Source organism: Natator depressus, chromosome 1, assembly GCF_965152275.1.
Source record: "Natator depressus isolate rNatDep1 chromosome 1, rNatDep2.hap1, whole genome shotgun sequence".
Taxonomy (NCBI): domain Eukaryota; kingdom Metazoa; phylum Chordata; order Testudines; family Cheloniidae; genus Natator; species Natator depressus.
The window spans coordinates 4,663,195-4,677,080 of NC_134234.1; the positions used below are offsets into that span (position 1 = coordinate 4,663,195).

Below are 13,886 nucleotides of genomic sequence, written 5' to 3' on the forward strand. Positions count from 1 at the left end.
CTTTTTTAGTTTTCCATTCCAACAAATCTCCTTGGGTTGAATATTCTGTTGAAATAAACCCTGTGTTCTGCTTGGCCCACCGTTCCTGCCACTCTGAAACAGGCTATGTGGATGATCCATGTATCAAAAAAAAGTGTGCAGAATTGTAAGGAAATCTCTGAAAGACTGTCGAAGCATGCCGTTTCCCAGGTTCCTGTGAACTGTAGGGAAAACTGGCAGTGCTTCAAGCAGAGCGAAGAAACCGCATCCGTGGCAGTGAAGCTTTCGGCAAGTCAGAAATGTACCGTTGAGAGAAACCGGGATTACCTTACTAAGGTTTGTGAGAGTCACAAGTTACTTTCTAATCTCGGTTTACCATTTCTAGGGCACAGTGAGGGAAAGGAATCTAAATTGAAAGGGAATTTCCATGATTTCCACAGTATTCTTGTCAGCAAGTTAAGGAAGTATGAGCTGGATGAATGCACTATAAGGTGGGTAGAAAGCTGGCTAGATTGTCGGGCTCAACGGGTAGTGATCAATGGCTCCATGTCTAGTTGGCAGCCGGTGTCAAGTGGAGTGCCCCAGGGGTCGGTCCTGGGGCCGGTTTTGTTCAATATCTTCATAAATGATCTGGAGGATGGTGTGGATTGCACTCTCAGCAAATTTGCGGATGATACTAAACTGGGAGGAATGGTAGATACGCTGGAGGGGAGGGATAGTATACAGAAGGACCTAGACAAATTGGAGGATTGGGCCAAAAGAAACCTGATGAGGTTCAATAAGGATAAGTGCAGGGTCCTGCACTTAGGATGGAAGAATCCAATGCACCGCTACAGACTAGGGACCGAATGGCTAGGCAGCAGTTCTGCAGAAAAGGACCTAGGGGTGACAGTGGACGAGAAGCTGGATATGAGTCAACAGTGTGCCCTTGTTGCCAAGAAGGCCAGTGGCATTTTGGGATGTATAAGTAGGGGCATAGCGAGCAGATCGAGGGACGTGATCGTTCCCCTCTATTCGACACTGGTGAGGCCTCATCTGGAGTACTGTGTCCAGTTTTGGGCCCCCCACTACAAGAAGGATGTGGATAAATTGGAGAGAGTCCAGCGAAGGGCAACAAAAATGATTAGGGGTCTAGAGCACATGACTTATGAGGAGAGGCTGAGGGAGCTGGGATTGTTTAGTCTGCAGAAGAGAAGAATGAGGGGGGATTTGATAGCTGCTTTCAACTATCTGAAAGGGGGTTCCAAAGAGGATGGCTCTAGACTGTTCTCAATGGTAGCAGATGACAGAACGAGGAGTAATGGTCTCAAGTTGCAATGGGGGAGGTTTAGATTGGATATTAGGAAAAACTTTTTCACTAAGAGGGTGGTGAAACACTGGAATGCGTTACCTAGGGAGGTGGTAGAATCTCCTTCCTTAGAGGTTTTTAAGGTCAGGCTTGACAAAGCCCTGGCTGGGATGATTTAACTGGGAATTGGTCCTGCTTCGAGCAGGGGGTTGGACTAGATGACCTTCTGGGGTCCCTTCCAACCCTGATATTCTATGATTCTATGATTCTATGAATTTTGAGATTTCTTTTCAAAGTATGATGAAACTTTCTAGAAAATACAGGCAAGTTATTTTAATTACCAAGCTCCGAATTTCAAAAAGTGCTGCAGATTTGGTTTGCAAAGAAATTGTACAGGCAGCGAATAAGACAGTTTTATTTTTGTTTTTGTTTTTTGCTATAACTGTAGATGAGGCCAGGTCTTTTAAGACAGAACAGCTTTCAGTTTGTATCAGATAAGCAGAAAACATTGACTGGGGATAATGTAGATGCACGTCATTCGAGTTTTAGATTTTTAGAATGCTCCTAAGGAAAGGACCGGGGGGGGGGGGGGCGGGGTGCAACTGATCACTAACTAAATAGGAGTCAATAACATAATACTGTTGCAAAAAAAGCAAACATGATTCTGGGATGTATTAGCAGGAGTGTTGTAAGCATGACACAAGACTAGACTAGTCTTGGGCCGGGGGCACGTAGCAGGCAGGCAGAGAGCAGGTGGCTGGACTGTGATCCTGTTCTATGTTCTTTGCAGAATAAAGCCTTGTTCCTGGCGCTTTGTCTGAGTGGGTCTGGTCTGAGGTGAGCACACACTGACGACCAACACAGAGCCCTGAAAGGTGCCTCAGGCCCAGTTTCTCAAAGTTGTGTAAAAAGTCACAAGGCAGGAGTTGCCTATCTTGAACAACCGCAGACTGAGCCAGTGAACAGGAGAGGGGCGACACACATACCAACAGAAATGAGCTTATGAAATCATTCTCGCAGTTGATAATACCCCAAGGAATCCTAACTGATCAAGGACCTAACTTGACTTTACAACTCATGAAAAACTGTGCCCTCTACTGAGGGTAACCACATTCAGCACATCGAAATACCATCCCGAAACGGATGGGTTGGTAGAGGGAATTCACAGAACTTTGATGGTGACGTCAAAGAAGTTTGTAGGCTCGGATCTCAAACACTGGGACCAACTCTTCCCCCGCTTCCTTTTTGCTGTCAGGAATCTGCCTCAAGCCTCCAAGTTTTCTCCCTTTGAACTGCTGTCTGGGAAGCAGCCTCGAGGCTTTCCAGACCTGCCTGCAGAAACATGGGAGAGCAAAGACCCCAGATGATGAGCATAGTCCAACCCATTCTTCAATTAAGAAATCGCCTCAAGACTTTGTGAGTGTTTGCTGGAAGAATTTGCTAAACTCACAAAAGGTACAAGGAAAGTGCTAAAACAAAGGAGTCCAGCTGTGAGTGTTCAAACTGGGTGATTGCGTGTTATTGTTACCACCAAGCTTGCAGATCAAATTATTGGTCTGATGTTTGAGGTAGTGAGGCATGTGGGCGCCGTCGACTGTGAGGTCCAGCACCCAGAGAACAGAAAAGGAGACCCGGATAAGAACATAAGACTGGCCCCACTGGATCAGGCCAATGGTCCATCTAGTCCAGCATCCTGTCTTCTGACAGTGGCCAGGTGCTTCAAAGGGAAAGGACAGAACAGGGTAATTATCAAGGGATCCATCCTCTGTCATCCAGTCCCAGCATCTGGTGGTCAGAGGCTAGGACACCCAAAGCATGAGGCTGTGTCCCTGAACAACGTAGTTAACAGACATTGATGCACCTATCCTCCTTGGACTTCTCTAACTCTCTTTTGAACCCTGTTACAGGCTTGGCCTTCGCCACATCCCCTAGCAAAGAGTTCCACAGGTTGACCATGAGTTGTGCGAAGAAACACCTCCTTTGGCTTTTTTTAAACCTGCTGCCTATTCATTTCATTTGTTGCCCCCTAGTTCTTGTGGTATGTGAAGGAGTAAACAATATTCTGGTTTCATTTTCTCCAGACCAGTCATAGATTTACAGAGTGATATCATGTCCCCTCTTAGTCGCAAGAATGACCACACTGGGTCAGACCAAAGGTCCATCTAGCCCAGTATCCTGTCCTCTGACAGTGGCTAAGGCCAGGTGCTTCAGAGGGAGTGAACAGAACAGGTCATCACAAGTGATCTGCCCCCTGCCGCCCTCTCCCAGCTTCTGGCCAACGGAGGCGAGGACATCATCCCTGCCAATAGCCATCGATGGACCTACCCTGTGGAACTCTATGCCAGAGGATGTTGTGAAGGCCAAAACAATAACTGGTGCCTACTGCCTTTGTGCCTTTAACAACCTGAGTCCCATTGAATGTGGCTGGACACCCAATTCACCTCTGTGCCTCTGAATCTCTCCCTCCACCCTCCCTCTCCTTATTACAGCCTGTGCAGTGACTCGAGCAGTCCCCAGGCTCCAGGGCACATGCTGATCACTGAAGGGGCTCAGGAAGCTTCTCCTGTCCATGGCGCGATATTGCACTATGGCGGATTTATGACAAAACAGGGGCAATCTGCGCTGTGCTCTGTCAGAGATAGGCTGTCAGATGGGATGGGCTATTACTCTGTGTTTGAAACAGGACGTCATGTTCTCAGGGGTTCAGCACAGGGCTCGTCAGCTGGGAGAGAATAAGAAGATTCCCAGATTCTATGACTATGGGCACAGAAACGTTGATCAAGAAATGAATACATCTAAGGCTTGGCACTTCCTTTTCTCTCCGGGGTTTCAGTAGTGTCGGACAATGCTATCAAGTCTGCAAGACTCATTGTGCCCTGACAATCTGAGCCACTGTTATCAGCGACTCATTTCTTCACTCCCAGGGGAGGCTCTCAGGCTGAAGTTCTCCAGGATCTATTTTCTGCTTGTCCTGCTTCTCACAGAGCCGAGGGAATTGTCTAGGAATCCTGGCCAACCTGAGAGTCCACAGGGACTGTACAGGGGAATCATAAAGGTCACGGTCCAGCACACCAAGTGTCAGACGTGAGATTCATACACTGATTCTTGGGGTTCTGCCTTCCTGTTGCCGTAAGGAGATTTCCTCTCTCTCCTCAGTGGGATTTTGGTGAGTTGCCTATTTCTGCATTAGAATCATAGAATCACAGAATATCAGGGTTGGAAGGGACCTCAGGAGGTCATCTAGTCCAACCCCCTGCTCAAAGCAGCACCAATCCCCATTTAAATCATCCCAGCCAGGGCTTTGTCAAGCCTGACCTTAAAAACTTCTAAGGAAGGAGATTCTACCACCTCCCTAGGTAACGCATTCCAGTGTTTCACCACCCTCTTAGTGAAGAAGTTTTTCCTAATATCCAACCTGAACCTCCCCCACTGCAACTTGAGACCATTACTCCTTTTCCTGTCCTCTTCTACCACTGAGAATAGTCTAGAACCATCCTCTCTGGAACCACCTCTCACGTAGTTGAAAGCAGCTATCAGATCCCCCCTCATTCTTCTCTTCTGCAGACTAAACAATCCCAGTTCCCTCAGCCTCTCCTCATAAGTCATGTGTTCCAGACCCCTAATCATTTTTGTTGCCCTTCGTTGGAATCTCTCCAATTTATCCACATCCTTCTTGTAGTGTGGGGCCCAAAACTGGACACAGTACTCCAGATGAGGCCTCACCAATGTCGAATAGAGGGGAACGATCACGTCCCTCGATCTGCTCGCTATGCCCCTACTTATACATCCCAAAATGCCACTGGCCTTCTTGGCAACAAGGGCACACTGCTGACTCATATCCAGCTTCTCGCCCACTGTCACCCCTAGGTCCTTTTCCGCAGAACTGCTGCCTAACCATTCGGTCCCTAGTCTGTAGCTGTGCATTGGGTTCTTCCGTCCTAAGTGCAGGACCCTGCACTTATCCTTATTGAACCTCATCAGATTTCTTTTGGCCCAATCCTCCAATTTGTCTACATCCCTCTGTATCCTATCCCTGCCCTCCAGCGTATCTACCACTCCTCCCAGTTTAGTATCATCCGCAAATTTGCTGAGAGTGCAATCCACACCATCCTCCAGATCATTTATGAAGATATTGAACAAAACCGGCCACAGGACCGACCCCTGGGGCACTCCACTTGACACCGGCTGCCAACTAGACATGGAGCCATTGATCACTACCCGTTGAGCCCGACAATCTAGCCAACTTTCTACCCACCTTATAGTGCATTCATCCAGCCCATACTTCTTTAACTTGCTGACAAGAATACTGTGGGAGACCATGTCAAAAGCTTTGCTAAAGTCAAGAAACAATACATCCACTGTTTTCCCTTCATCCACAGAACCAGTAATCTCATCATAGAAGGCGATTAGATTAGTCAGGCATGACCTACCCTTGGTGAATCCATGCTGACTGTTCCTGATCACTTTACTCTCGTGTAAGTGCTTCAGGATTGATTCCTTGAGGACCTGCTCCATGATTTTTCCGGGGACTGAGGTGAGGCTGACTGGCCTGTAGTTCCCAGGATCCTCCTTCTTCCCTTTTTTAAAGATTGGCACTACATTAGCCTTTTTCCAGTCATCTGGGACTTCCCCCGTTCGCCACGAGTTTTCAAAGATAATGGCCAATGGCTCTGCAATCACATCTGCCAATTCCTTTAGCACTCTCGGATGCAACTTATCCAGCCCCATGGACTTGTGCACGTCCAGCTTTTCTAGATAGTCCCTAACCACTCTTTCTCCACAGAGGGCTGGCCATCTACTCCCCATGTTGTGATGCCCAGCGCAGCAGTCTGGGAGCTGTCCTTGTTAGTGAAGACGGAGGCAAAAAAAGCATTGAGCACATTAACTTTTTCCACATCCTGTCTCACTAGGTTGCCTCCCTCATTCAGTAAGGGGCCCACACTTTCCTTGGCTTTCTTCTTGTTGCCAACATACCTGAAGAAACCCTTCTTGTTATTCTTGACATCTCTTGCTAGCTGCAGCTCCAGGTGCGATTTGGCCCTCCTGATTTCATTCCTACATGCCCGAGCAATATTTTTATACTCTTCCCTGGTCATATGTCCAACCTTCCACTTCTTGTAAGTTTCTTTTTTATGTTTAAGATCCGCTAGGATTTCACCGTTAAGCCAAGCTGGTCGCCTGCCATATTTACTATTCTTTCGACTCATCGGGATGGTTTGTCCCTGTAACCTCAACAGGGATTCCTTGAAATACAGCCAGCTCTCCTGGACTCCTTTCCCCTTCATGTTAGTCCCCCAGGGGATCCTACCCATCCATTCCCTGAGGGAGTCGAAGTCTGCTTTCCTGAAGTCCAGGGTCCATATCCTGCTGCTTACCTTTCTTCCCTGTGTCAGGATCCTGAACTCAGCCAACTCATGATCACTGCCTCCCAGATTCCCGTCCACTTTTGCTTCCCCCACTAATTCTTCCCTGTTTGTGAGCAGCAGGTCAAGAAAAGCTCCCCCCCTAGTTGGCTCGTCTAGCACTTGCACCAGGAAATTGTCCCCTACGCTTTCCAAAAACTTCCTGGATTCTCTATGCACCGCTGTATTGCTCTCCCAGCAAATATCAGGAAAATTAAAGTCACCCATGAGAACCAGGGTGTGCGATCTAGTAGCTTCTGCGAGTTGCCGGAAGAAAGCCTCATCCACCTCATCCCCCTGGTCCGGTGGTCTATAGCAGACTCCCACCACTACATCACTCTTGTTGCTCACACTTCTAAACTTAATCCAGAGACACTCAGGTTTTTCTGCAGTTTCGTACCGGAGCTCTGAGCAGTCATACTGCTCCCTTACATACAGTGCTACTCCCCCACCTTTTCTGCCCTGCCTGTCCTTCCTGAACTGTTTATAACCATCCATGACAGTACTCCAGTCATGTGAGTTATCCCACCAAGTCTCTGTTATTCCAATCACGTCATAATTCCTTGACATCACCAGGACCTCCAGTTCTCCCTGCTTGTTTCCAAGGCTTTGTGCATTCGTATATAAGCACTTGAGATAACCTGCTGATCGCCCCTCATTCTCAGTATGAGGCAGGATTCCTTTACTCCTATTTACTTCTATTTCTATTAAAACTCTTCTTGTAAGAAAACTTAATGCTTTTTCATTGTTCTCAGATCCAAGGGTTTGGGTCTGTGGTCACCTATGCAAATTGGTGAGGATTTTTACCAAACCTTTCCCAGGAAGTGGGGTGCAAGAGTTGGGAGGATTTTGGGGGGAAAGATGTGTCCAAACTATGTTTCCCAGTAAACCCAGTTAGAGTTTGGTGGTGGCAGTGGTTATTCCAAGGACAAAAGACAAAATTAATCTGTACCTTGGGGAAGTTTTAACCTAAGCTGGTAAAAGTAAGCTTAGGAGGTTTTCATGCAGGTCCCCACATCTGTACCCCAGAGTGGGGGAGGAACCTTGACGCAAGCACACATGGACAATGAGAATATCAGCCAGACAAAAACAAGAGGGCTAAAGGAAAATGGGGCAGACAGCTGATTTCTACGTTTGACGCACTGTTAGGTGAATGAAATGGCAGGTTTTCATCCCAGTCAATGGAAATAGCTTAAAGTGGAGATGCAGGGTTCAAATGTGATCCAGGGGGCACAGATGGAGTGCTCAGTAAACATGCAAGTTCCCTTTCAATGAATTCGACACTTGCTCACACTTAGATGGAAAGACTCAGTGGGCGGTGGGGATCATGGGAGAGGGGCAATGGAGGTACTCGGGGTACAGCAGGTGGGGGAGCCGTCGGGGAGCTACAGGGGAGGAGGGTGGAGGAGAGGAGGGACTCAGTGTGTGGCAGGGATATGGAGGAAGGGGGATGGAGCAGGGGCTGGGGCCACAGTCTGGGCAGCGGGGGAGCTTCTGGCCCTCAGGCCAGTCTCCCCATTTCCCAGAGCCATACAGCTCCCATGACGTCTTATTATCCCCAGCTGTCAGAGCACTGACAGACCCTAGGGAGCCAGGGGTCAAAGCCCAGTGGAGTGGGAGGGCCCGGAATCCCCTACCAACAACCCCCTGCACATTACGGCTGAAGTCCTGACCAGAAGGTGACACTCCCCTGCCAACCAAGCCTGAGCGATGACCGTCACGAGGTGAAAGACTTGCCGGCTCAGAACACTTTTCCAAAGTTAACACGTTTTACAGGTGCTTCGATATAATAAATGAACAACTTTCCAATGGCTTTCAAAGCTTGCAGTGAGTGCTGATCAATTCAGCACCATTCAGCCAAACGGGCTTAATTCTGCAAGTGCTGAGGATCAGTATGAAGGAGCCGAAATGCTGTCCAATCATTCCAACAGACATTTCTCGTGCTTTTCTCGGAGAGCTGCTTTCATTCAGATCTGTTTAGAGCCACGGTTCTCAAACTATGGGAGGCGCGGGAATGTGTAAAGAGAGGCACAAGCTGTGTGGTTTGGTTTGGTTTTATTTTTAGAGCTCTGGCTGTCAGCCCCAGGCAGCTGGAGGTTGTGCAGAAGGGTCGTGTACACCCGGGGAGGGGATAAAGGGGACAGCTTGAGCCAGAGCCACCATGGGGTGACAGCGGGAGCCGCAGCCACATGGAGCATTTTAGGGCTTCACACTCATCCCTCTCAGGGCTCTCTGAGTAACTGTGAGACGTCAGACGTGCGATGTGTTGTTTTCCCCCAAATACTTTAAAACAAACTGATCACAATGAGCAGCAGCACGCTTACAGTGAGAAAAAGCTAACGTGAGAAATGGTTCGTTTTGTGACAAAGGGAGAAAAGCCTACGACACAAACTGCAGTCAGGCAGCAGAGATTAAAGAAAAACACAGAAGCTGAAAATATGATGAAGCATATTTCATACCCGTTGAATTTTTCCACAGGAAGCTCCATGCATTAACAGGACAAAAAATAGTTTTTGAAGTGCACAGCACTGTTAACATGAAGACTACTGAGGCTTCTTACTGTGTGGCTTTGTGCATTGCTAAAGCTGATAAACCACACAAGACCAGTGAGAAACTACTGCTTCCAGCTGCTGTACCATGGGGACCACCTCCCCAGTCAGTCTTTTCCCTCTAGCCGTGTTTCCAGGTGTTCAGTTATGGGGGGGCAGTGAAGCAAACTGGAGATGTCACTTCCCCTGTTCATAGCTTCTGATGTGTGGAGGGAAGATCATTTTGCCAAACAAAGCCCCAGCAGAGCTGGTGGGAAAGTAGAGGCACAAGATGAGTCCAGTGGCACATGAGCTGGTCACATGCCCTTGCATGGGTCAGTGAGTCAGAGTAGGGGTCATAATCCATATTCTCACTCGAACATCCCCAGGAAAGTCCAACAGCTGGGGATAAGATTCTTCCATGGCCCATTGTGTTCACAGATGGGCCATCAAATTTAATAGTCCATTCACAATATGCTGGCTAGACTATAGGTAGACTACCTTGTGGGAGTTACCACAGAAGCATACACATTGGAAATACAGGTACATAGTCAATATTTGTAACTTCAGATACAAAAATGAGACATGCATACAAACAGAATAATCATCTACAGCCAACCACTACTTTTCCATTGACACCTCACATGACATACTTTGTATAAGATTTGTTGCAATTAGATAACATTGATAAATATGGGGGTGCCAGGGTGTTGCTTGGGGGTACAGTGTGTCATAGTAATATATAGGTCGAACTAGAGCTCACTGAGATCTAATTTTGTGTTTTTATATTAGACATACATCCATGTCCTGAAAAAGACTGCATTCTGGTGTGTACCACAGGAGAAAAGCAAGCCAAGGTACAGAGCAAAGGTAAAGGAAAGAGTGTTTTGCCCACTACCCATCATGTGCAATACATGACCCCCTGAAAATGTCCCACTCACTTTCCTTGTTCAGCGAGGGTCATCTGCACTTTCTGTTTGTCCGACCTCAGCCTCACACACATTACTGGATCAACAGGCCTTTTGCCACAGTATCTGGGGAGCCATTCATCCCATCAGTCATTATCATCATCTTCATGGGAAATCTCAAAGGAACATAGCCTGCTTGAAAACTGAGTGCTGCCCGGATCGATCTCTGGGAACATGCTTAATGGGTTTGGGTTCTATATTTACACAGTAGCAGTCTTGTCGCCCCACCAAAGATTTTGGTGCCCATGTGATTGCGGTCCTTATAGTGGCATTCCTCAGTTTTACCACTTCAGGATGTGCTGGTCTTTCACTCGAGTAATGTGTTCCCAGCAAGACAGCTGCCAAAACGACACAGCATTGATGGGTGTGGTTTCGGAGCTCAGCATGTCCTCATTCCTCATCTTGTGCAGCCCCTTGATACAAAGCAGCTTCTGGAGACGAGGAGCATTGAAAATGTCAGCCGGAGTTCCTCAGCCTTCCTCATCTTCCCCGCCCCAGCCACCCATATCGGTCCCATCCATAGGAGCTGGGGTACTCTTGTTCTGCCCCAGGGTTAAAAGGGAGTGCAATAGTCATCTAGTCTAGCCCCCTGCCAAGATGAAGGATTTGTTGTGTCCAGGACACATGGCTCTCCATCTGCCTTTTGAAAACCTCCAGTGAAGAAGCTTCCACAACCTCCTGAGCCAGTCTGCTCCATTGTCCTACTGTTCTTACAGTTAGGAAGATTTTCTTGAGATTTCATCTAAATCTGCTATGCTGGGTTTTTCCACCAGCCCAGGGAGTTCTTGAGTTTGGTGGGCAGTGCCAGATATGTGTCTAGTCTGTCTCTGTTGGGACTGTAGATCGAACTGAACCACACCTGGAGGTGGCATATGAAGCCTGGCATGAGGTATCACCCCTGTGCCGGCCACCATGTGCCCCAGGAGGTGGAGGCAGTGTCTGGCTGATATTTGAGGAATCATTTGCATTGTCTCTGTGAGCCTGGCCAAGGAGAGGAACCAGAGCTGAGGCACGAGTGCTTTGTCCTGTGGTGATTTGAGGTTGGTCCTTATAAACTCTCAGCTCTATACCTAGGCTCTGAAGTTTCATTTTTGGATGCTGTTCTGAGGACCCAGTTCCGTGAAAAATCTAAAGCAGTCTGGGCACAACCTGACAGGCCTTGTTGAAGGAGCAGTCTGTGAGTTGACAATCATCTAGAAAGGAATAGATCATGACCCCCTGGGAGCAGTGTTAAAAATAACCCAAAAGTAGTCCAAAATGTATGTAGTGCAAAGAAAAAAAATGCATTTTATATTATTTATTTCTAATGCATTCAATGATAGTAGTCAGTGTCCATATTTTGTGTTGATTTAGTTTCTCACTGTTAGTCTCTAAAAGGCAAACTTTCATCCTCGCTGTCTTTGTCTGAAGTACAGAATTTCTGCTGCTGGTCATCCATCAGCAGTGACCAGTGCAATCATTTCTTTCGTTGCTGTAAACTCTTCACCACAGATTTTGTGTCATTGCATATACACCCTAACATGAAGAAGGTTTTCTATAAGGTCCTCCTGCATCTTGCTGTGCAGTTTTGTTTTTATCAAGTTCATCTGAGAAAACTACATTTCTACTTCAGTGTTGCAAACAGGTAACGACAGCAGCGAAAGAGGAAATGAGCCAAGTTCTCTAAAGACTTTCTCCTCAATGGCATCCATGTGTTCGAGAACTTCAACCCCAAACTGCTCAACTTGGTTGTCCTGAGTAAGAGGCCAGTGAACCAGAGGCATAACTTCCCACTGCTGCTCCAAGTGTTCGAGCTCTCCACAAAACAATGGGAAAAAAGAGATATCAGCTAATCTTGGTTGTGGGGACTGATCACAGTCGAAGTCCTTAGTACTGCAAGAGTTTCAATAATCTGCACATTTGGTGGCAATCCCTGTTTCACCTGTTTAACACATTCCAACATGAAATCTCGACACCTACTTTTGAGGTCTTTCAAAATACACACTAACAATTCCTGTTGTCAATGCTCCAGTAGAAAATCGACTCCAAAATGAACTGTGTAAAGTGGTAAGTTATTTGACTCAAAGGTGATGTCATAGTCATCATTGCACACACAATAAAGCAGTTCAGCATTGTAGTGTCTTCCTTTGTCTTTGGCTATGTGAAAGCATAGATTCCGTTCATCCAAACTGATCCAGAATCCTGTTCACACAGGGATTAACAGAAAGCCACCTTGCGTCAGAAAGCTGCAAGATATTTTGGTGGTTTGGAAGTGACTGTAAAGCTGATTGACATGGTGTTTGGGACTTGGGGGGCTGACGGGTGATGCTGAGAGAGGTCAGGTGATGGTCAGAGAGATGGAACTGAGCAACAGGGAGAGGAGTACTTGGTGATGGAGTGATAAGATGTTAGGTGTGAGGAAATTCTCAGACTCTGAACTTCCATAATGCTGAGCTCAGGCAAACTGGGGCAGAGCACCCTTGATTAATGAAGAGAAATTAATGTCACAGAGGTTTAAATCAGTGACCCCTGGTAATTATATTCTGCAGGTGTATTTGTTCACTTTGTCACGAAGCTCTTTGTATTTGACCCCATAAATAATAGGGTTAAGCATGGGGGGGACAAGGAAATAGAGGTTGGCCAAGATGATGTGAAAATGGGGAGCGATTCTCTGACTGAAGAGGTGGGTTAGGTGGGATAAGAGGAACGCAGTATAAGACGTCAGCATCACACAGATGTGGGCTGTGCAGGTGTTGAGGGCTTTCTGGTGGGCTTTCTTGGAGGACATTCTTAGGACAGCCCTGATGATCAGAATGTAGGATAGGGTAATGAGCGTCAGGTCTAACACGATGACTACAAATGTGAGCACCAAGCTGTACATCCTGTTAACTGTGATCTCCCCACATGACATCTTCGCCACAGCCATGTGCTCGCAGTACGTATGGGGGATAATGCGGTTGGCACAGAATGGCTGCCTGCTCAGGAGCAGGGGCAGGGGCATAACGACGAGAACAGCTCTCAACAAACCCAGTAGCCCTAGCTTAGCTATTCTCACATTGGAGAGGATGGTGGCGTATTGCAGAGGGTTACATATGGCGATGTAGCGATCGAAGGCCATCGTCATGAGGATGGCTGAGTGCATCATAGCACTTGCGTGAAAGAAGAATGACTGAGTGAGGCAGCCACCCACAGTAATGCCTCTCAAATTGAACCAAAATATACACAGTGCCTTTGGTACAATGGAGGTACACATGCTGATGTCTGTGAGCGCTAGCATGCAGAGCAGCAGGTACATCGGCTTGTGCAGGCTCTGCTCTTTGCCTACAACAAACAGAACCATGAAATTTCCCAACAGGCTGATAATGTAGAATGTAGTGAAAGGGATGGAAATCCAGAGGTGGGCAGCTTCCAGGCCAGGGATGCCCATCAGGGTGAATGTTGAAGGATCAGAGGGGGTGAGGTTGAAAACTGCCATGAGGTTGTCAATGCGTTGTTCGGGCTCAGAAATGCTCAGGGCATCTGCGAAGAGAAATAGAGAGATGGTGTGTTACACCCTAACACACCAATATATATCACTCTCATGTCATTAGAATAAGTCTTATTCAAAGTATGCCTTGTGAGGTGTCATTCTAAAAGTCTTGATCTGCTGGATGGTAATATATTGTTGGATTATATGTATTATCATTGTGTGTGAAATTATGAAGTTTGGCTGTGTATGTGTTACTGAAACACGTCCTGAGAT

At 47.1% G+C, this 13,886-nt stretch overlaps 1 protein-coding gene across 1 annotated transcript; it reads right to left on the reverse strand.

The window, feature by feature from the left end:
- Window positions 1–12,680: 12,680 nt before the first annotated feature.
- Window positions 12,681–13,619, reverse strand: LOC141976449 (olfactory receptor 52N4-like). Its single transcript, XM_074937477.1, has one exon. The coding sequence runs from the start codon at window positions 13,617–13,619 to the stop codon at window positions 12,681–12,683; it is 939 nt and encodes a 312-aa protein (XP_074793578.1).
- Between the last annotated feature and the right edge of the window lie 267 nt (window positions 13,620–13,886).